Source organism: Periplaneta americana, chromosome 8, assembly GCF_040183065.1.
Source record: "Periplaneta americana isolate PAMFEO1 chromosome 8, P.americana_PAMFEO1_priV1, whole genome shotgun sequence".
Taxonomy (NCBI): domain Eukaryota; kingdom Metazoa; phylum Arthropoda; class Insecta; order Blattodea; family Blattidae; genus Periplaneta; species Periplaneta americana.
In genome coordinates, this window is record NC_091124.1 from 124,535,911 (window position 1) to 124,561,395 (window position 25,485).

General features: G+C 34.9%; 1 protein-coding gene across 1 annotated transcript in view; it reads right to left on the reverse strand.

Moving 5' to 3' along the window:
• LOC138705025 (protein CIP2A homolog) overlaps positions 1 to 25,485 on the reverse strand; it is a 720,063-nt gene that overhangs the window by 203,074 nt on the left and 491,504 nt on the right. Inside the window, exon 3 of the mRNA XM_069833567.1 lies at positions 11,194 to 11,234. Coding sequence (XP_069689668.1) covers positions 11,194 to 11,234 — 41 coding nt within the window. The remainder of the gene's footprint in view (positions 1 to 11,193; positions 11,235 to 25,485) is intronic.

Here is a 25,485-nt window from a genome sequence, read left to right on the forward strand (position 1 = left end):
AGGGAGTTGAAAATGTAAACACGGTTAGAGACAACTCTCGTGGTTCAGTACGCCTCCCACTACGGTATGTCTACCACCCCGCACCACTCGTAAGACTAACTCCAAGTTACCCATCAACCAGTCGTCGAGGCCATTTTTCAGTTTATCATTCAATATGGTATTATTGTTTGGGGTGGAAATACAAAAAGTAATCTTAGTCCGTTAAATTTACTACAAAAACGAATAATTAAAATTTGTTTGGAAAAACGTTTTGATTATCCAACTAAATTAATTTATTCTGAATTTAATATATTTAATATTGAACAAATTTATAAATATATACTCGCGAGAAGTGAGAGAAGGACCGGTTTTGTGCAGCAACTTGTCCATGAACATTCCCTTAATACGTTGACGCAAAAAACCGATCTTCCTTTCGCTCAGTAAAATTGCAATAACTTCTCAAAAAGAACTTTCACAATATTAGGGGGTCTACTCGTATCACACTATTATCAACCTTTACCCTATATCTACAAAAAATATCAAGCTTATCCACCAAGTACATTTTAGATAAAGGACTTCATAAGGAAAAAAGTTTTTAAATTGTTATTAACATTTAAATGACAATTGAGGAGCTCAGAACAAAAAGCAGGTAAGTGACAGAAACCTAGTTTTGAGGAAATTACAGTTAAAGTTCTACATGCAATGAAATATTATACACTAGTTTGGTGAAATGATGCCCATATAGCAGCACTGCACAGTGTGATCACTTACCTGATTTTATCCCAAAGAAACATCCTTTTGGGCTATCACAACACGCACTTACCTAATTTTTTTAATAATGTCACTTACCAGCTTTTTGTTCTAAACCCCTCAATTGTTTAAACAATATTAAAATTTGGTCACTTTCAGAAAGATACTCTCAAGCCTAGGCCTACGGTCTGTTTTACAAATGTACAAATTTTATAGTTATAGCACTCATGCCGCCAATTATATGATCATTTGATTGTTATGTTGCACTTAACCGATTTTCTCGTGTGATGCCCTCTTAAAATTACATTTGATTCATCATCAGTATGTAGACGATGAAACTCTATAATACTAAGATTACATTGTGGATTAATGCAGTGCTGAAAGGGGTGCAGAAATTCCAGAAGGAGTACGCAAGTCCCCCTTCGCACCTGCTTGGCAGTACCCCTGGCTTTTCTTCTTTTTTTTACAATTATTTCCATCTTACAATAATGTATCTATTACCACCGTTTTGTTAACATTTAGTCTGTATATAGTATCTTTAATTTAAAAGAAACAATAACATTTATGCAAGTAATGCGTAAGATGTTTTTCTACACGAGTGGCTTACGGCAAGACTAATCATGTGTCAGATTCTAATTCGTTACCTTTAACTTCTGGAAGTACAGTCATTGTTGATGTTGCTAGCAATACCATAAATATTGCAATAGAATGTAAACATCAGTAATAAATACAATTCCTGCATTTTTATTGCTTAATAAAAGTGTTACTCTACTGCAAGTTCTACAGTGACATTTAACACTCATTTTACTTTATTTTACATTAATTTACTACACTTTTTTAACTGCTTCATAATTTATTTCATATAATTCTGACAAGACTTCCTTTACGACTATTAGGAAAATGTCCGCTTTATGTTATAATGTTATAAAGTAATCATAATTACAATTAACTCTTATTCTCCCTTAGTATCCCGTATATTTTAAAGTGATCGTTAAATAAAGAATTACAATTATAATTATTACTTTATCATTCATGAATAACATAGACTATATAATTTAAAAGGGGGTGATGTAGCCTAACTATAAACTCGTCGTCTCTCAATAACGTCTGTAATTAGAAAAATACATTAAAACTAGAGTCCGAAAGTTACTTGCAGTTAATTTTAACTCGTTTGTGTCCCATGGGAAGCCAATCATTTCATACAACGAAAGTATTGAAATTTACAATTTTGGATTCCGATGAACAAAACATTGGACATTTACATTGGCTATAACAAAGCGAACGTTTTGAACATTTTGAATACTTTTGCTGGATAAACTAATTTATCGTGCGGCATCGTAGGAATGTTAGATATGGAATGTAGTATGTAGCATCCAGAATGCAGAATTACAAAAATATAAACGTAGAAAAAAAAAGAACAAGCGTCATGAATGATCCGAAAAAAAATTCGTGATTTATGAAATTCCTTACGCGTAAGCAGGAATGCTTTCATAATAGACAAATGAGGTTGTGGGATATTATGAACCCTATTGTTTCCTTAGGCACATAGTAGACCAGATACTTACGCAAAGATGTGTGTATATACAGTACCTATATACTGACCGGCAAAAATCTATAACAGCTTTAAAGTAAAATAATCTTTATAAACTGAACTTTTGTCGATCAATAATAATGGCAAAAATTTGATACGGGAACAAATTTGAGAACTTAATCTAATAAATACACATAGGTGGTCAATATCAGATCCGGTTTATATAAAATTGTAATATTAAAAAATAGTTGACTTGACATGTTTTCTCAATTAAAAAACTAGGCCTCTGTTAGCATTGCTGATTTGAAGCTGTTCTGGAGTGAAGCACCATTGGACTTAGTAAACAGCATTCCCTCTTCCTCTGATGACAGCTTCCATCCGCCTCACATGCTCACTATCAGACAACGGATATACTCTTGAGGGATGTTGTTCCATTCTTGCACTGATGCTTCTCTGTTTTATCTGAAGGAGGATTTCTGTCACGAATGCGTTTCCTTCGCTTATCCCATGCATGTTCTATTCCTTTAGGATTCAAGATGGGACTGGCGGTGGCCATTTCAGACACTCCCATCTCGTGAGTATAGTTGGACTCACGACGAGCCGCATGAAGATGCGCAATCTCATGCGTTAGGCCGCAGCGTTTCTCAAACTGTGGTCGGCGGACCACCTGTGGTCCTCGAGGTCTGCCCTTCTGGTCCTTCAAAAAAGGCAGGAGAAAAAATAAAATTCAAACGAACTGCGTATCACTCTAAGCTGAAAATCTCAGAGTTTGGAAATGACACATGACATAGCTTTTCATTTTTTCTCCCAGTACTAACATTTTATGAAATTTATTACCCTATCTGTCTACTGACTTCCCACTCTACTCTCAACAACAAAAGAGGGATTTAAAGCACTATGAATGTGGTGTTTGTCTCCATCTTTTCTCTGCACATCTGGCGCCGCGCCTGTAACCCAGCCAGGGACCACTCAAATTCGTAATAGAGGACCGAGCCTTTTCATATATTGATGACTTTCTTAATAGTTTTGCCGACACCCAGTCTGCACTATGAAATGGTCACGTACTGTACGTCATACACCAATAATACAACTCTGAGGTCACAATTTGAAACTTATTTTCCAAGTAAATATGACGAGTTTGCATGGCTTCATGATAACATTCATTGCGATATTGAAACTAACAAACTTTCATTGAGTGAAAGAGAACAGTTAATTCTTAAAATGGAATTCCAAGCTGAAGGTATGGTTAATTTCTCGACCTCATCACAAAACAGAATATAGTGAACTGACACAATGGTACTTCAGTTTGCTTCTACGTATCTGCGTGAGGAAGGGTTTTCATCACTAACTCCAATAAAAAAATAAGTAGACTATCGAAATCCACTCTATGTATGTGACGATCTCCGATTTAAGCTTACCAGCATACGTCCAAATATAGAATAACTGTGAAAGAATCGGCAGGCTCATCCATCTCATTAATGTACCAACATTTATTTATTTATTTACTTTTAGTTAATAAGTTAAAGATTATCCAAACTCTAATAGCCTTCAATTATTAAAGAAACAAAAATGAATTTTCTTCTATTAACATTAGCTTAATTAGTTAATACTAATATAAAACAAATTTAATTTAATTGATTTTAATTAATTAAGTCTATTTTAAAATATAAGTATATTGGTATTAAAATATGCTACAAAAATTATAAATTTTCTTTCGAAGGGAACAAGAGTAAGGTGGTCTGCGGAACTGATCTGACTTAAAAAGTGGTCCCCACTTCAAAAAAGTTTGAGAAACGCTACGTTAGGGATGTTTCGCGTTAGGGTGATGTTTCCTTTATACGAGTTCTGAAAATGGCATGATAAGGAAGGATCTCATAAACTGTTACTTACTGTAAGTGACCCGTTGTCGATGACGAACAGTCCTGTTTTCTCGTCGTTTGAAATTATGGCCCAGACCATAATAGACCCACCTCAAAATAGTGTGCGTTTACACGTAGTGCAGTCTCCTCTTTTTTTCCCTTTGTCTCCCATCTAGTTCTCTTACACAGAATTGGGATTAATCTGTAAAGAATATTTTGCTCTGGTCTTCGTCTTTCAAATCTAGGCTATTTCTGCGGTGATCTGCAGGAATAAAAGTCCCGTGATTGGTTTCCGCCACATAGATTCGCGTCATTCAACCTTCTCTCGATTGTTCTATCGCTGATATTGATGTTCTTCGTCAAACAGAGAAGATTACGAGCTTCAACGTCGGATATATACCGGTTTAGTAAGTTCGTATGTGTCAAAAATCGATCACTTCTTGCGGAAGTTTTTCTTCTTCGGCCTGACCTTGTGTAATGCTGAGTCTCCCTAAAGCGATGTGCGACTCTGTGAACTGTTGTTGCTGTGCGTGTAACGTCTGGCAAGCTACTTTCCATCAACATCACGGCAGATGCTATAGCTTCCCTTTGGTAGATCAGTTAGGAGAGTGCTGGCTTACGACGACCGCGAACCCAAGATCAAATCTTGGCGATGACAACCGTCGTACACCGAAATACATGTTCTTCGCGGTTTATCCAAAGATTGGCATATGGCATGGATTCAAGACTATTCACTACGTGTAAGAGGCACCGAAGACCTCCCAGATTTCTAGTTGTCTGACGGTGATATGGCGACTCATTCATACCTATGAGGAAAGGTAGCTCACCACTGGAGGTTTGAAAATAACTGATTAGATGGCTGGAGAGGAATGCGTAGTGTGGTGAATGGCGGGACCGGCTAAGCCTCGCAGCACAGTACGCAACTCATTTCATCATGGGTGTAAAAAAAGTCACTTTTGGCTGAACTGCTGAGATGAGCTCTGTTTTACTCGATAAGCACCTCTGTATTTCTTCTGATGTAAGCAGCGTGTTGAGTCGTTACAGAAAATAGCGACAACTTACTATATAGAATGAAAAACAAAATTAACCTGTAAATTTACCAATATTCATATAACTTATCACGTAAATCTTCAGTTTAGTGTTTCTATTATCAAAACAAAATTGCCAATTAATCCATAACAAATATCGCAATTCGTGTTTAATTTGTGTTATTTAAATTATTTCAGATTTCAAGTTGCTCCTAAAATTAATTTTTCATCATTGAGCTCTATAAAGTATCGAGTATAAAATATTATTTGAAGATTGCTTAGGTGTTCCGGTTTTATTTTTTACCTGTCAGTATGTGTATTTACAGCATACATATACATATTGTATAGGGTAAGGAAAGGTATTTTCGTGATATTTTTAATATTATAGCTAGTTTTTCCCCATTTTGGGAATGATACTATATGTTTCTATTTCTAAGGCATTATTGTAACAAAATATATAACAGAGAGGTGTACTTTCTATTTTTTATTTTAATTACTAATAGAAAATAGGATTGAAAATGTGCGTGTTTGGTAGGTAAATTCGTGATGGGGTATCTAATTTCGTGATAGTGGTAAGGCAATTTTGTGAATGAAAGGAATAAATAGTTATTTCATATTGGGCCTACTGTATATTTATATAAATTCACAAAAGTGTCTTTAAACACTAAACTACTTGATGACCTCTTACTGTATTTATGCAAGCCTATAAATGTATTTCAACGATATAAAATATTTCATCAGCTTCAACAGTTCATAGACTTGTTCATAAAAAAAATATCTTCTAGACCAGTGACCGGCATGTTCCGTGCTCTGTGACGTCATACAACGTAGCCGCCCTGCTCTTTGCTCGGCAATCTCTGCATACTGAGCACAGCGTGGAGAGAAGGTTCATCTGAACAGTGGTGGTGCGGGTCTATGCACTGACAGAGCGCGATCCATTCTTCTGAGATAGTATGGGAACAGCACAATTACAATACATTTGTACGAAAACAAAACTGTACAACCGTGATAAATCAATGTAACAAAATATCTTGGTTTGTAATCAAATTTAATGTACTTACAGTAATATGAAACTCATAATACAGCCACTTGCAGAAGCGTTTGCATATATAAATGAAATCCCGAAACTGCTATAATCATACAAACATATAAATAAATACTTTAAGCAGTACTGCAACACTTTATCTACTCGGAAACTTGAAAACAGTGTTTTTAACACACATTTTTCTACATAATATACAGATTAAACTATATAGGCCCTATCTTGGTGAGTAGTATGCAAAGTATATTTCAACTTTTGAAACACACCATCACTTTGTGTTACTACCGTGCCCAAGCTAAACGCTTTGTCGAGATGTTTTCCTCTTTCCTCACGTACTAATTTTGCAATATTTGGAGTCATAGCCTGGCTAACACACAAGCGAAGAATATGTTTCAAGTTCAGATCAGACAGGAGGTTTCTATGTTGTGGTTTGCATATCTTCATACAAGAAAAGAACTGTTCACATACATACGTAGATCCGAATATGCTCAACATCCTAGCAGCAAATCTATGCAATCGAGGGAATCTTGCCTGGGTAAATCTTCTATAAAATGTAGATAGATCCTTTTGTTTTCAACAGTCCCGTTCTACTGCTGCACTGACGCCACTGCGCTGGTGTGTGCTAACATTAATACGACTCAACTGCTCGCTCTCCCAAGCTCTTGCGATCTGACTGGCTCTTACGTCACAACTGCAGCATCTGCCGGCCACTGTTCTAGACTATTGTCTTTCAAATATATTAGGCTCAATAAAGAACAACACATGAAACAAAGAATAAAATATGAAACATAAACACATTTATTAACGTTATGTAGAGATAGACCTATTTTCATTAATTTGAACATTTTACCAGAATTGTTGATGTAGAAATTAGAGATTGTCCGGACAACAGTCTCAAACATCTTAGGGCTAATAAAGCTAAAAACTTTAAACAAAGAACAAAACATAACATAAACACATTTACGACTGTTGCGAGTTCTTGGCACCAAGATTTTCAGGAGCGCTTATTGTGAGATTGTATCTCTGATTAAAATGAAACCACCATCATTTACTAGCACTTTCGCTATCTACATTCAACAAAATAATCTCGCCCGACACTCCTGACCATCTGGTGTGCCACTTTCATAATTAGCACTGTCAAGCCAAATCCCAACTCTTGCATTTGTATAATACGAGGGTGGATCGGAAAGTAACGCACAATAATTTTTTTTCTGCGTTGGTATTGCAAGTATGAACTTCTTACTGTAAATATGTGCACAGTAATCACTGCAACACTACAAACAGTTCAAAAACTACAGAAATTCTTAAGAAAATACGCAGCGCACAGTTCAACTTTCTGTCATGGCCAGCACAAACAAACTAAGATGGAATCAATCATGTTTCGCCATCCGTGAAACAATGCAGTAAGCTTATTACTAGCAGACGCTAGAACTATTTCCTACAATAGGCATGTTCTTGAAAGTTTTTGCAAAAATTATCGCGAATATACCTAGATCACGAAAATACCTTTCCTTATCCTAAATATGAGAGAGGTGGTGTGGCACTGCGAGAAAGAGAGAGGGTGTGGAAGGGAGGGGGGGGTGGGAGAGAGAGACAAACAGAAGAAGGAAATGTTGAAGCAAATTCGACGGAAGAAAGGGAGAGAAAGTGGATGGAAGAAATAAAGATGAACACGAAGACGATACTTACCCTTGCAGTTTCTGTTTTAATTGTTTCATAATAATTAATTTCCCTTATGGCGTTGCGAATAAGATTACCCTTCATAAAGCTTTCCTTAATGTGGTTCGTAAGACATACATAAATGTAATTAGTCCTATTTAATAAGCACAAACATAAGATAAACTTTAGCTTTCTGGATCGCAAAGTAAAGACGTTTTATAATCTTAGAAGTGAGAATTTGGCCTCATTTATATTAAATTAAATCCCTGGTGCGATAGCACATGAAGGGCTGAGGTCGAACAGTCTGCTGCTGGCTTCATGTCCACATTCCTCATCAGAGGGGAACGATCGTGCAACCAGAACGCAGGTATTGTGTAGATAGCAGGATGATCTCTCCAGCCATTATAGCCGGTTTCCGTAACCTGATTTCTCTACCTATCGTAGCTCCCTAAATTCATGACGATGGTGGGTGGGCACCTGTCCCATACACTGGCCGACCCTATCAAAAGAACCAGTGATCACTCTGGGTAATACTAGCCCAGGCATGATGCCTTATACCACGACGCTACAGGCAGGACCTTCATTTATGTGTTATACGGTTTACGTGGAAGTATATTACATATATATATATATATATATATATATATATATATATATATATAGGGTTATTCACAAGAAGTTGTCGCCACGTACGGAGTTTATTCCCGAAGATTTTTGACCAAAAAATGTCTTGTAAACATTGGTTCTATTCTCAATATTTTACAAATAGAGAATGAACTTTTCAGAAGTATACTTTCTTTAGCCTAATCGGCTAATATTCTGGAGCTAAAAATGTGTTAATTTCTTAGTTGCTTCGTACAGAATTTTTTTTTTCAATTTTCAACTATAAAATTACATTTTCCTTACTCATTTATCACAATTGTTACAAATCACTCTTTAAGACTACGGTACACATTAGGATGCAAAATTGAACTGCAAAGAATCAAGTTTCTTGAAGTCGTGTGATCTGTAACAATTGTTGTGATAAGTGTGTAAGAATAATGTAATCTTTAGTAAAAAATTAAAAAAAAAATCTTTACAAGCAACTAAGGAATTAACCACACATTTTTAACTTCAGATTATTAGTCAATTAAAGAAAGTACTGTATACTCATAGTTCATTCTCTCGATCTATGAGCCTACAGTCAACTATTTCAAGCTGAAATATGCCTTAATTCACGTTGAGGTATTCGGCTTTCTCATAGGTGCTCGAGGGACTATACCAGCTTTTTTCGAAGAATGTCGACGGCAGTTTGCTCTGCCAACATCTCTGAGGGATGACATTGTGATAATTGTGTTTAAAAAATCCTGCCAAATCCTAATTAATCACATGGTCCCACATTAATAGCAATTGTATTTTTTCACGCCCTTTTCTTTGTTTCCCTTCTTTAAAATTTAATATCTATGTTTACATATGTATTATAATTTTTTTGAGGATATACTGAGTCCGTAAGGGCTACCCTCAATGGGGTTAGATTACTATTATTATTATTAACATTCTTTTACCCTTTCAAATAAAGAAAAGGGTAAGTTAGCTTACTATTTTTAACAACTTCAAATTAGTGTAACTTTGAAAAAATTGAGAATAGGACACATGTTTATATGACAATTTTTGCTCAGAATTTCTTCAGAAATAAGTTCCGTAAGTGGCGGTAATTCCTCATGAATGATCCTGTATAAGTATAGACTAATGTATATATTGGCCACACGCAAGAGATAGCGCGTTTGTCTACTGTCCCGAAGCTGCGCTAGGGAGTGGCCTCCATTCTCACTTGGGCCGTTTTCGATGTTTTCCCCGTCTGTGAAGATAATGTCAGATAATTTATGTCGAATCCTCAGCCTCATTTCGTCAAGTATCACCTCCTATCACCAATTACATCGTCGGTAAATAACCTACTACTTGATACAGTGTCGTTAATATATATATATATATATATATAACTAGTTGTGTACAAGTTACATAACGAAGCTATAAGCATTGTCCATTGTGGGGCGCGTGTTTGCGTCTCGGTTCGATTTATTCCGGCCGCGCTATGAGTCTGGGGTTTACTCAGCGTCTAATACAAATAAGTACCACCGGGGGGGGGTAACGGTGCGTAAAGGCGGCGGGAACATAGGACTGACACCCCTACTGCCATCAGTGCCAGTTATCTGTATAGGTGAGAGCCTTAACCTCTCGCTAATATGTACAGATCTTCAAGGTCTGTAATGGGGTTGACTTTCCTTACTTTTTACTGTATAGCCTACTTCCGATATTGTTTTATATTTACGAAATTTGCGTTCAAAGTTGATGCAACCGTTAAAAGTAAATTTGTTGTTTCTCTTTTCGCTCTAAATACAAACATTTTCTCCAGTGGTTCACCCACACGTATTAAAACGATGTTTTACATTAGAATGGTAGTCCTAACAACAAAGGGTTCTGGTATTGTTCCTTTCTGCTTACTGCCAGAGAGCTTTAAAAGTTATGGAACTTGCGACGAAATTGGAAGTACAGTAGTTCTGTAACTTATAGCTATAATACTTTCACTTAATATTTTAGGAGAAATATTCGCTACGGCGTCGGGGATCGAACCCGGGTCCTTGGTTCTACGTATCAAGCGCTCTGACCACTGAGCTACGCCGAATTCAATCCACAGCACCGGATCGAACTTTCCTCCTTCGATGTTTCCCTTTGTGGCCTGACTCCAAGTTAGGCATATATATGTTGACGTGTATCCAATGTCAACTTCATTATACTAGGAGCGCACTCAGCTGAGTGACTTGTTGGCCGGGAATCCGCAGTTATTATGCACTGCTAGCTGAGAGAATATTGTAGATATATTAATTTGTCCTACAGAATTTATCTTTAATATTGGCACTTAATATTTTAAGAGAAAAACAAGTCACTGTAAAACAAAGAAGAAGTAGTTCTACGTAGACCTCACTTACTGAAACAAATATTTCCATCCTGTACTTCAGTAATATAGCTTTGGAGTTGGCCTACTGAATATATAATAATAATAATAATAATAATAATAATAATAATAATAATAGTAATAATAATAGTAGTACTACTACTACTACTACTACTACTACTACTACTACTAATAATAATAATAATAATAATAATAATAATAATGATAATAATAATAATAACGTAGATTGGAGGATAATATTAAAATGGATTTGAGGGAGGTGGGACATGATGGTACAGACTGGATTAATCTTGCACAGGATAGAGATCGATGGCGAGCTTATGTGAGGGCGACAATGAACCTATGGGTTCCTTAAAAGCTATTTGTAAGTAAGTAATAATAAGTAAACTTACATCAGACGACGCGGAAGTGCCGCGATTTTCTCTCCCTTGACCTGGAAAGATACAGAAATAAATATTCAGTATGATTATATAATAACAATTCTTAATTTAGTTTCATTACTAAATTTACACAGTCAAAAATCATAAAATTTATGAGTGCTCTGTCAGACGTTTAATCTAATGAATAAATCCAAAGTGTGAGTAATTGTTTGGATGATAAATTTAATTGTGAATTATTGGTTATTTACAAATAACTTTTATTAATGGAAATGGCATCCATCATTTCTGGCTATAAAGGAGAAAACGTATCATTTTCCATAAAGTTTAGTCTTGTGACGCAATTGTAATTAATAATTTCATTACCTACAAACAAAGGAAAATAATAACATAAATAATTAAGCAAAATATTCTGTTTCTTCGTGAGAAACTACATCATCTAGATGTTCCGGCTTTCATTGAAGAAACACTAGAGTCTCTCACACTGCGGGTCTCCATGACCTTGAGGTCGGTGCGATATAGGATCATCGCGTAGTTGTCACAGGACAAGTACAATGCAAGGCATGAACATCTAGTAGCGTGGAATGAAGATTAATATTTTCCCAAGGCGGAAGTCGAACCACGGACCGCTTGGTTGTTAAGTGCACGTGCTACCCACTAAGCTGTAGTGACGGACAAACAAAATAATAAAGCTTCAAGGTAAAGATTTATGTATAATAGGTGTAATTTTAATACTGTACTTAACGTATCTTATGAAATACAGAGTTTAGTAAAGAACGATGTGAGGATAAGTGTAATTTTAAGAGTGTTTGTAGCATTTCGTATAAAATGTGGAGTTTATTAAAGAATGATAAATGTAATTTTAAGGCGGTAGCGGTACTAACATCTCTTATGAAATACAGATTCCAGTAAAGATGATGTAAAAGTGATTGTAATATCTTAACTGTAGCCTATTTAACATCTTATAAAATACAAAGTCCAGTAAAGGATTATGAAGGGACATTTGTAATGTTAAAACTGTATTTAACATATCTATAATACAGTGGTTCTATTAAAAATTGGTGGATCAATTTCAACTGTAATCTGTAAAACACAGAAACTGTTGAACGGCGACACAAGGACAATTGTGTTTTTAAGTCTAACGTCTAAAAAGAGTAGAGTGTAATGAACAGTAAGACGAAAAAATTATAATAAACTTTGTATTGTTTAAAGCTCTCATTAATCTAGTGGGCCACCCGGAAACCATAAAATGATAATTCTATTTTAATGGTACTATAATAAACGATACTTTTTTTAAATGTGCGGCCTGAAATTTTCTTAATGTTTCTAATTTTAGGCCAAAATTCTAGTATGTAAAAATTGCTATTTGTGATTTGTTCAATTCATTGCAGAACTGTCTTAGAAGAACCGCTAAAGCATGTCTTCGAACGATGAGGAAACGAATGTGCAGGATAGCACATTCTTTCAGTTTGAATATGTTTATCGTAGTTTTTTAAACTGTCTTAAAATGTACCTTGAATTCCTAAATATTCCAGTGAATAGTTCTATTGTTACAAAAATTTTGAGTTAAAAGTGACTATGGAATCAAACTGACTCTTTTTAACAGCAGAATTTGCGACAAAATATTAGTTCCATCTTTGGAATCAAAGACTCTGATGCTCCCATTTGATTCTAAATGCACCCAACCTCTTTGGTTTCGTAATGTCTCTTGCCTAGCTGGTAAGAACTTTTAGACCTGAAAACGTTTTCTGTTATTTTCCACAAAGTTAGGGTAATGGACAAGGGTCTTTTGAAAATAGGCTCCTCAAATATTTATTCAAGTAGAAACTCGTACACATAATAATCACTGCAGACAGATTTATTATATACCGCTTGAGAAGGAACGTCATTGGCGTCGCTAAAGAGTTCTGATTCCGTATCTCTACTCAATTTCCTTTGTGTGATAACCAGACATCGGATTCTAGGGCAAATGCCTATTTTGTTTCTTTAGGAGAAAAGTAAAAATAATTATTAATATTTGTGTTTCATGGAAATTGAAAGGTATTCAAAGAGTTTTATAGTGCCCTAAAATGCCCTAAAACGGTTATTAGAGCCTAATTTGTTAATATTCGCCTAAAAATGCCTAACTCACTGTAAAGTTTCGCATTTTACTCTTACTTTTTATAATTTATACATGCATTCACTGCGAAATTTAAGGCATTTAAAAAGTGGAAAGTTTGCTTCACACCGGCCATGAAACCATTGATAAAGGAAACAAAATGTTTTGAATCTCACGACACTCGCAATAGATTTCACCGAATTTAACATGTTTGGAGGCATAAATGCCGACAAAGAACCAACCTTAGTTTTGAAGCAGGCAACAATCACAACATGTGCTGCTACCGATTCAGAGATATACTATACTATAAAAATGACTGTTTTCGGTCTGAAACCGATTAGCTGTACTGCCCTTCAGAGTGTCATAAAATCACAATTTTTGGAGAAAGAGTGTTTTTGAAATATTTATGAAAAGTCGTAAAACTGCGAATTAGTAGGGTAAACCGTTACAAAATATTTAAAAGAATGGCCCTCCTAGTGTTAACACTACCAGGAAATGCAACAATAAGTGGAACTTTGTATTTTTGTCCAATTGAATCTCAATAACAACGGCTCATTTGAATGCTCGTTAACAGTTGCTCTTTCCCTCACCTTATTTGTGTTGAGAAGTTTTGAGCGGTAGGACGTTTTCCTGTGAAGTTTAACGCGATAATGCCGAAAAATATAAGTGCAAAATCTACAATGATCCGGCAATGGCTAACAGAATATTCAGAATTCACTTATGATGGAAAAATAATATTCTGCAAGATTTGTAGAAAACAGGTATGTAACAATAGTTGAAATATATAAATTCTATTAATTTTAATGAGTAGGCCTATAATATTTATACATTGACTGAGCTATCCTGAGGTATAATTCTTTTTAAGACCACTACACTTTAACCTTTTAAATTCCGATAGTTAAAGTATTTGCAGGTCATTAAAATTTTGATTGTTCGAACTCACTAACTTTGTGATAGAAATACGGCAATAAAACAATTAGGATTTTATTTTAATTCAGTTTACTTTACATTTTTAGATTTCGCAAGAAAAGAAGTGCCACCTAAAGCAGCATGTGCAAGGAGCGGCTCATAAGGCTAAAGCTCAGCAGAAAAATCAACTGCAACAAACTTTACTAACACAGTCTACTTCATCCAATCTCAGCAGCAATTTCTATGCTGATTTAACCAGAGCGTTTGTTGCTGCTAACATTCCCTGGAATGCAATTGAAAATCCGGTTTTAAGACAGTTTTTACAAAAATACTGCAAACAAAATATCCCATCTGAGTCGACCCTAAGAAAAAATTACTTAGACAGAATATACAATGAAACTTTAGCTTCCATTCGGGAGGATATAGGTGATTCTTACATATGGGTCTCTGTGGATGAAACCTCAGATCCTATGAATAGGTATATAGCAAATATGGTAGTAGGAAAACTTAGTCCTGATGGACCTTCGATTCCACACCTCGTATGTGTTAAGGAACTTTCGAAAGTGAATAGCCAAGCCATTGCTTAATTTGTAAATAAAGGCCTACAGTCTTTATACTCAGGTAATATAGACGATTCTAAAGTTCTGTTGTTTTGTACTGATGCTGCCTCATACATGGTTGCTGCAGCTCCACTTCTTAAAACATTTTATCCTAACCTCACGCATGTAACCTGTCTAGCACATGGCCTTCACAGGGTTTCTGAAACAATCCGGAATGAATTTCCTCTTGTCAATTCGTTTATTTCTAACACAAAAAAATGTTTTTGTAAAGCCCCATCCAGGATTTCAATATTCAGAGAGAACTTTCCAGATATCCCACTCCCACCTCAGCCGGTTGTTACACGATGGAGAACCTGGATTCAGTCAGTGGTGTATTATTCTAAGTATTTTAAAGAAGTGGTCATAGTTATTGATAAATTACCTGAAACTGATAGTGCAGCGTGTGTGAAAGCAGTGAAAGATTGTCTGAATGACTCACGAGTGAAAAACGATATTGCCTACATAACATCAAACTTTTCTTTCATACCTGCAAGCATTGAACAATTAGAACTTGAAAAACAATCTCTTTGTAGCCAAATAGCAATAGTAAAGGAAGCTCAAGTGAACATACATTCTGCTTTGGGCGAAACTGGGAAAAAAGTTAAAAATAAGTGGGACAACGTATTAAATAAGACTGTAGGATTTTCATTGTTGGAAAAAGTATCAAGAGTGATATCGGGAGAAAGTGTAAATGTTCCAGTAAGTATTGATGTTTCTATTGTACCTAATTTAAAATTTGCGCCTCTCACATCAGTTTCGGTTGAAAGAAGTTTTTCTGCTTTCAAAATGATTCTCAGTGACAAAAGGCAAAGGTTAACTGTGGAGAATTTAGAAAAAATTCTGCTGGTGTACTGTGCAGATAATTATAATAAAGTCTGAGCATGGAACTGAATTTCAATAACTTAAAATGAGTAATCTTGATATCAATAATCATTATTTCATTAGTTTCAATATATTAAATTTGTGCAGCTCTGTTTATAAATATAATATAGTATTCTTTTTTAATGCTTAAACATACTTTTTTGTGCGTATTTTAGTGTATAACTAAAAATTTCAGTGAAAGAAATAAGTATGATACCTTGATGTGCCTAAAATGCCTATTTTCATTAAAACAGAGCCTAATTTTACAAATTTTGAGCTTATTTTAGGCGCCTAAAACTGCAATTTTTAGTGCCTAAAAATCTGAATTCTAGTGATAACATATTGAACACAAACATATTTGGGTAATCTTGTGGAAAGTTAAGTTGTGGGACAAGTTGTCTGCGAGTGCTTCGGTTTCCTCTTGTAATAATAACATGAAGCATGGTGAAGTTAGACCAACAAGCATTGCACCAATGCTTCATACTTGTTATTATGAGAGTAGCCAGTATACCTTGAAATTTCGAGTATTGTGAAGAATTACAAAATTGGACCGGTTTTGCAAAACTTGCTAACTGCAAAATTTGCAAAATTGAGATTTTAATGGATTCGTTAACATAAGGCAGGCCTCTACCTGATGTTCAAGGCGTCTTAGTAAAATTTGGTTATTTCTCTTCATTGTAGTGTGTCAAAGTGTGATCGTTTTTTCCAAACTTGCTTTCTGCTATAGGTGAGAGTGACAGCAAAACTTGCTTACTATAGTGTTTTGTCTCTCCTGTAAAATTTAGTTTTTTCAGTTAGCAAGTTTTGCAAAAACGGTAATTTATTGAGATATCATAATCCCCGAATGGACATTAAAGAACGAAATAATATTAGAATTATTATCTTATCGTTTCTGAATGCTCTCTTTAGTTTAATAGTTTACTATGTAACGTAAAAATACTATTACAGTTTTCCTCTTATCATTTGTGAAAATACTCTTTATTATTTAAAACATACGTTAATTATTATTATTATTATTATTATTATTATTATTATTATTATCATTATTATTATTATTATCATTATCATTATCATTATTGTTATTACTATTATTATCATTATTAGTATTATTATTATTATTATTATTATTATTATTATTATTATTATTATTATATATATATTCGGTTGTCAGCCTTCATGCTGATCGGATGTGTGTACGAGTAGCTGCGTGTATTACACAACATATTCAGTGCTTCGTTTTCTTAGGATGGCACCTAGCAAGGATGCCTGCCCTACTTGCAGTGGGGTTTTCTATGGCAGACAAAAAGTTCTTAAATGTGTAGGGTCCTGTGGTCTACGTTTCCATTTGGACCGCATCAATATTGGTGATGCAGAATATGATATATATACGCAAAGTGGTAGTTCTTCATACAAGTGCCTAAAATGTGTTAGTGCATCTAAGTCTTCACATGGTGACAACACACCGCTTCGTTCCAGTAATGGTGCTGCTGGGAAAAAGGTGATATCTCCAACACGTGAGTTGGTTCTTCCTAATTTGTCTTCAAGTGCAGCTGAAGGTCTTTCGGTTCAAATTGAAACTGTTAGACTCAACAGTGTATCATTAATCGATATGGTTAGTGATATCTTAGAATATGTAAAGAGTCTACAAAAAGACATGTGTGAGTTAAAGAATGAAAATGTGGCGCTTAAGCTCCAAGTGTCTGAGCTATTATCTAAGGGTTGCTCTCCCCTTATATCAGATCTTATTAATACCAATAATGGTCAACAATCTAATCAATCAAGTTATCCCATTCTCAGTAATTCATATAGCAAAGTTTTGTCCCAGAATATAGCAGCTGACAATACGAGTGCTTGTAATTCCGCTGACTCAGCAACCAGGAGGACTTTGCCTGCTACTACTATTACATCGAATCAGCATAACAAGCAAAGCGAGCTTCCTACGGCCAATGTTCCAACGGATTCTATTGATGCAGAGGGCTTTCAATTAGTTACTAAGAAGAAGTACAGAAAACGTGAGCCTAAAGTTGGAACAATGACGAGTACATTAGAAATGGCTCCTGTGAGAATTAAATCTAAATCACTTTTTGTCTCTAGGTTTAGCTCGAAAGTTAATGCAACTAATATTGAGGACACTCTCAAGAATCAACTAAATCTAAGGTCCCTTGTGGTGACAAAATTAAAAACGAAATTTCAGACATATTCATCCTTCCACATTTCTGTGGATGAGAGAGATTTTGAGTTAATAAATAATGCCGAAGTTTGGCCTGCTGGGTGCCTTATTGCACCATTTTATGGCAAACTTAAATCTGAGCAACATTTTACTCCCCCCGCTAATTCTGATTCTGTTTCCGTTGATTCTTGGGAAAATACCTCTTAAATTTTTCCAAGTAACACACAATGTTCAATTCAAGTAATCATCTTGAAATCTATTATCAAAATGTTAGAGGATTAAATACAAAAATTGATGAATTTTTTGAAAATGTAATTAGTGATAATTATAAAATCATCTGTCTTACTGAAACATGGCTACATGAGCTTGCTGAATACAATAATTTATTTCCTAACTATTATAATATTTTTCGTGGGGATAGAAAACTAGATAATTCCAATAAAACTCGTGGTGGAGGTATATTAATAGCGGTGAACAACCAGATATCTGGAGTATATCGGAGACATGACCTTGAATCTATCAGTGAATGTGTATGGGTTCAAATCCCTACGGAAGATGGTTATAATATTTTAACAGGCAATCATTATTTTTCACCGGATACTGATCCTAAAATTTTAAAATTCTATCTTAATTTTCTTGAATTCAATCTAGACTCACACAATTACAGAATATTAATGCTCGGTGACTACAACGCTCCTGGTATGGATTGGACATCTGGTTGTTGTCATAATGATATACATCATTGTGCCAAAATCAAATCACATGAGTTATTTTCATCCTTAAGTTATATCAGCTTGCAACAAATTAACTCTACAGTTAATAACATGAACCTACTTGACTTAGTTTTTACAAATGTTTCAGAGTGTGAAGTCAAACTGGCCTCGCATTCTCTAGTCTTACAAGATAAATATCATCCACCTCTCCTAATAAATCTTGAAGTTAATCTATCTTACTCTAATCATAGTCAACAAAGTTGTTTTCATAATTATGCTCAAGGTGATTACTTGAATCTTTATACTAATCTATACAACTGTGACTGGAATTGCGTGTACCAAGCAAATGATGTAAATGTAGCAACTAATTCATTATGTTTGATTGTTAAAAATGCCATAACTCAGTCAATTCCAGTCACAATGACTAAAAGGTCTAAATATCCTGAATGGTTTTCAAACAGCTTACGTCAACTTATCAGAAGAAAAGATAAGGCGCATAAAAAATATAAAAGATTCAAAACTGATGTCTATTACCAAATTTTCTCTAATTATAGAAAACTAGTTAAATCTAAAATCAAAACTGATAAATTAATTTGGCTTAAAAAAATCGATGAAAATTTAAAAAATGAACCTAAGAAATTTTGGAAGTATGTTGAATCATTTCGTAAAACTGATAACCACCCATATGAATTAATTATTAAAGATAAACACCTCACTGATGAAAAAGATATTGTCAATGCATTTGCTAACCATTTCAATTCAGTTCAGAAAAAGCTTAATCTTAAGGCACAAAACAATAATAACAATTGTACAGACTGTCTATCTATACCTATAGTAACACATGATGATGTAAGGAAATCAATTAAAAAATTAAAGCCGACTAAATCAACGGGCACTGATGGTATTCCAAATTTTATAATTAAAGAGTGTTCAGAAATTCTTACACCTTTATTAGTTCACATATTTAACTTTAGTTTGAAATCTGGGGTATTTCCTTCATACTGGAAACAAGCAGCAGTTATTCCGGTCTTTAAAAATGGCAAAAGGAATGTAGTTAGTAACTACAGACCTATCTCTATTTTAAATAATTTCTCTAAAATTTTTGAAACTATAATTCACAAACATATTTCATTTCTTGTTAAAAATAAATTAAATTCTGCACAACACGGATTTACAAAATCCAAATCTACTACAACTAACTTAGTCTCTTATTTGAATCAGATTGTACCAGTTGTTGAATCCCAGGGCCAAACAGATGCAATATATTTTGATTTCAGTAAGGCGTTTGATATAGTTCCACACTCTATACTATTGTCTAAATTAAATAATATAGGATTATCGGTAAGCTACGTAAACTGGTTTGAAAATTATTTACACGATAGACAATCTTGTGTACGAATTTCGAATACTCTCTCTGATCCATTTAATATTATTTGTGGTGTGCCCCAGGGCTCAACTTTAGGACCTCTTCTATTTTTAATCTTCATTGACGACATTTGCAAAAGAATAAGTTCTGACTATCTATTATTCGCTGATCTTAAAATTTTTCGAAAAATCAATAGTGTTGCCGACTGTCAATTTATTCTGCGTGACATTAATTCAATTACCAAATGGTCAGTTGATAACGGGATGATGATTAATGAATCCAAAACTTACGTAATATCATTTTCAAGGAAAACCTCTACACTAAAATATAACTATCACCTAAAAAATTTATTAATTAACAGAAAAGATTGTATTAGAGACCTTGGTGTATTAATTGACAATAAATTATATTTTCATAATCACATTGATTATATTTATATTATGCAATAAGAATGTTAGGAATAATTCGGTCAATTACTTATTCTTTTTCAACACCTGTCTCTCTTTTAATACTATACTATACATTAGTGAGATCGAAACTCGAATATGCATCTGTAGTTTGGAACTCTATTACTAATTCTGATTCGGCTAAACTTGAAAATATTCAAAGGAAATTTATTTCATTATGTTCTTACCGATTCCTGCCTAATAGCTCTGAGTATAACTATGATCAAAAATGTGAGCACTTTAAATGTCGAAGCCTGTATGCCAGACGTCATGATCTCGATTACTTATTCTTATGCAAGGTCCTTAAAGGTGACATTAATTGTCAATCTTTCTTAAATAGCGTCAGCCTTCGTATTCCTATGAAGGACATGAGACATCACAAACTCTTCTATATTAGAAATTCTAAATCTTCCTCGCCGGTCTCCAGATGTATTAAACATGCTAACTTAAATGTAGGCGATTTCGATCCATTCAATGTATAGAAGTATTAGGACATGGCAATGTCTTCGTTAATATTAATTGCATTATCTTTCTACACATTTTGGTAATACTTTTGTATGAATCAACTCTTTTCCTTAAAATATATTAGTATTAATCCTTGTAAGCTAATCATTGTAAACCTTGTTCTTTTTTGTTGTTATCTCTATTATGTAATGTGTACCATAGTTGTTCGTTTTATTGCATTATTTGTATCACTGTGCTGGACTTTTATTGGAGTATGGCTGTTGTCCAGCACATAAATATCAATAAATAAATAAATAAATAAATAAATATTGTTTCTGAACAGCCATTGCGTCCACACCTGTAGAGTAACGGTTAGCTCTTCTGGCCGCGAAATCAGGTGGCCCGGGTTCGAACCCCGTGGTTGAAGTTTTTTTCCGGGGTTTTCCCTGAACTCAATGTGAGCAAATGCTGGGTAACTTTCGGTGCTGGACCCCGGACTCATTTCACCGGCATTATCATCTTTACTTCATTCAGACGGTAAATAACCTAAGATATTGATAAAGCGTCGTAAAATACCCTATCAAAATAAATACACAGCCATTGCAAATTAAAATTAGTGTTAAGTTAAAGTAAAAAGTATGAGAATGATGTTCCGTTCTCTTGATGGATCCTTTACTTTAAAAGTGGAGTTAAATTGTTAGAATTGCAGTGTTTAGCAATGCTGTAGTTAAAGAGGGCTTATAATAAAGAACTAAAATGAAAAGATTATCATCTATAGTTTAAAAGGAGGGGACAGTCCATAGTTCTTACAGGATATGAGGGGAAGCGAGCGATAATGAACACTTTTTGTGAGAAATCGCTATTTGACAGCCTCGGCTCCACCTACACGGCTGCACAAAGTTATGTCGTATGACGGGCGTATTACAGTAGTACACTTCCTAAGCTGTGGTTAGCTACTTCTGAAAACATTCTGTATTTCTTGATGATCCATGTTTTTATATACCAACTTCATTCACAACAAATTTGTTGTGAAGAGTTCCAGAAGATAAATATGAATGGGTTTAATCAAAAGCCTGCGGTAAAAGTTATTTCGGCTAAAAGATTAGAAATGTAGGAAAACCAACTACGTTGTTGTCGCAGACAATGAAACTTCAGTGCCATGAGGTCTGGAAATAAATAGAAATGTTTGTTGGAAGAAGTGTAAATTAAATTTGCAGTCGCATACGAAGGGATGTTTTCGTTTTTGTTCTGTTGAAAAGTAGATTTTGCACACTATTGTCAGAAAAATAATTTATAAGCTTATTTTGATTTACAACAGAGAGAGAACTGTCAGGAGGGAAAAACTAGACTGCCAGCAGATACAGATTTGTATTAAATAAAGGTCCTTGAAATCAACCCGAAAAAGTAAGGAAGAAAGGAAGCAATTATGTGGTCTTACAGTAATAGGAATATTCTACGGTTAGACAAATGGTAAAAGTCTTCTGAATTCTTAAGTTACATTGAGATTATGATGGCAAAATAATAACAACTTCATAACACATTATAGTGTAATATGATACTCCTAACTAATGATTCAGTATGGTTTGTAAAGAACAATGAAATAATGTGGCATAGACAGGATATCCAAAACTACGAGTACAAGAAGTTCTTACATGAATTAATTATATCTACTGCAACAACTTCAACTAGAGTTTCCTGTAATTTCTATCATTTTACAGACAGCATCATTTCTCGTAGTTTTCACTGACATTTAAGCAAATAGACTTGTCCCTGTGAACTACTATTGACGTACAGCCTGAATACAGATCTTCAACTATTGGATGAGTCTTCATTTTTAGTTGGTTATTTTACGACGCTTTATCAACTGCTATGTTTATTTAGCGTCTGTGTGAGATGTAGGTAATAATGCTAGCGAGATAAATCCAAGGTCCAGCGCCGAAAGATACCCAGCATTTGCTTTCAATGTGTTGAGAAAAATCCCCGGAAAACCTTCAACCAGTTAATTTGTCCCAACCAGGGTTTGAACCCGGGCACGCTCGTTTCACGGTCAGACGTGCTAACCGCTACTCCACATTGGTGAACAGATGGATCTGGTTTCCTCGGGTAGCGGTACCATAACAGTAGCCATTAAATGACTGTGAATGACTTCACACATCGGAAAGGAAAGGACGACCGCCTTGACAGTAAACAGAAAAAAAAAAAAAGTGCGAGCCGTAACTGTGTGTCGGGCAGAACAAGCGCGTTGTCGATGTTTTGTCTCTTTTCACGTATCACCTTCCAAATAGTGGCGGCTCATAAACATTTAATGCCTAGTGCCAGAGATAAGAATAAAAATAAATAAATAATAATAATGACATTATTATTATCATTATTATTATTATTATTATTATTATTATTATTATTATTATTGGAAAAATGCACACTTGTCAGTTAACACACAAGCATTCCATCAATAATATTGCGTAATTTATTTATTTACTTGGTTAGTTAACGACGCTGTATCAACTACGAGGTTATTTAGCGTCGATGGAATTGGTGATAATGATGTTATATTTTGCGGTATGAGACCGAGGATTCGCCATAGATTACCTGACATTTTCCTTATGATTGGAGAAAACCTCGGAAAAACCGAACCAGGTAATCAGTCCAAGCGGGAATCGAACCTGCGCCCGAGAGCAACTCCGGATCGGCAGGCAAACGCCTTAGTCGACAGAGCTACGCCGGTAGCTCGTAACGTAATAGTAGGAGTAGCTGAAACATCAGTCGTATGGTAAACAATGATAGAAACATAGTCTATAATCATTAGTTCCTTTTTATTTGGACATGGTAGGCCTACACTTTCAACATGCAGTCAAGCAACTCGTTTTGAATGATTTTAGAAGCATCCTTAAATGCTGTTGACTTGGTTAAGTGCTCTTTTAACTAATTCAGTCTTTATCTAACTAAGAACTGAAGTGAACTAATTCGCGAAACACGCCCCTGTATTCTAAGTTATCGGATTTATCGTGCCTTGTTATTACTGAATATGCTGCTGCCTAAAATTTTATACAATTTATTATTAAATTTAGGACATATGTTTTCTTCAACTTGCTCGTTGTGTTTTGCAATCGCGAGTCTGTAATGTAAGTTTAACTGAATTTCAATGTTGTCTTTAACCAGCGCAGACAAACTGAAGACGTTAGTCATATGAACGTTTGATTCTTTGTGTTTTAGTTTATTCCTTGGCCCTAAGTGTAGTAAATCTGTAAGACCCCTTTTGACTAGTTACGTTTACCTTGGAATAGAACACAAGGGAAACAGAACACATCTCCATATCTCATCCACACAATCAATTTTTTTATAGCCCTAATAAACATCCGAGTTGAATTTTCTAGATCTGTTAACTTTGCTGTTTTTGGTAAATATTTAAACGCCTTGTAAATAAATTATTTAACAGGAATTTAGTTTTTATAATATGTTAATATTGAAAGCGGAAATTTTAATAAAGTGATAACTGAATTAATTTCTTCACAACTTACATAGCACGATAACACCTCACAGGTTTACAGTTTCGCACTACAGTCAGAATGTACTGAAATAAAAGCTTTGTTAAACACATTATTTAAAAAAAAAGGTAAAGATTTTATTATCTTCTTTTTGCATCATCCCCTCTAAGAAACTTATTTCGATAAAGCGGGAGAACAGACAAGAGTGTAAGTAAGGGAGTGAGATAGTAAATGAGCTTGTATATAGCTACCCAAGCATTTAAAAACGAAAGCGATAAACTGTGCCTGGCACATTTTAGATGCTGAAATGGACTGGAGAAGACGAAAATTGCGCGCGCATCCCATTATATTTCTTATGGGATGTAGTGCCTGGCTCAGATCCATGCTGCAAACACTGCTTACAACGTGGTTGGCGGCAACGATAATATTGGCGGTAGAGTTTGCAAGCACAAGCGTAACTTGTTTCTCTTCGGTTTTGCGCGGAAAATATGAATTCTCCTTTTTTCTCTTGTATTCTGGTAGTGCCATGGCACGATGGCCTCTAAAGCCGCCCCTGATTAGAGGGAGAGAAACACTCTGTAACGTCTACTTCGTCCCACAAATTCCATCGCGACTTCGCTGGAGATTGAACCTGGTCCGTGTAAATGGAAGTCCGACGCTCTACCGCCTGAGCCACAGACGCTACCAAACTATTACTTCTATTCGTTTATACAAAAGCGTCTCATTCGACTCCCGGCCGGGAATGTGCACATGAGGTATGTATGCGTGTTAGGCCTAATTTGTGCCATTATCGACCTGTAACTCCACGCGTATTTCTAGTCGTTCGTACATTTATGATTTTTTAGTCATATGATAGCATACACACAACAATAATATTTTTATTTCATAAAGACTATGTTATTAAATTGTGTTCTAGCAGTTCTTCGAAGTAATATCTGTCTACATTAACACATTCCCGATATCTTTTGATAAGATGTTCATTTACACGCAAAAGTTCTCCTCCCATGTTGCTTGATAGAATAATAGATACTCGAGCACAGAAACTTCCCGATAAGTACACAAAGTTTCGTTGCATGATGAATAATATTACTGTACGATGTGCTGTAACTGCAAGCAAAATAATAGGGCTCATGTTTTTTTGAAGATACAGTAAATTCTGAGAGGTGCTGCATACAAAGACTTTCATCGTATATATTTATTTATATTAATATATATA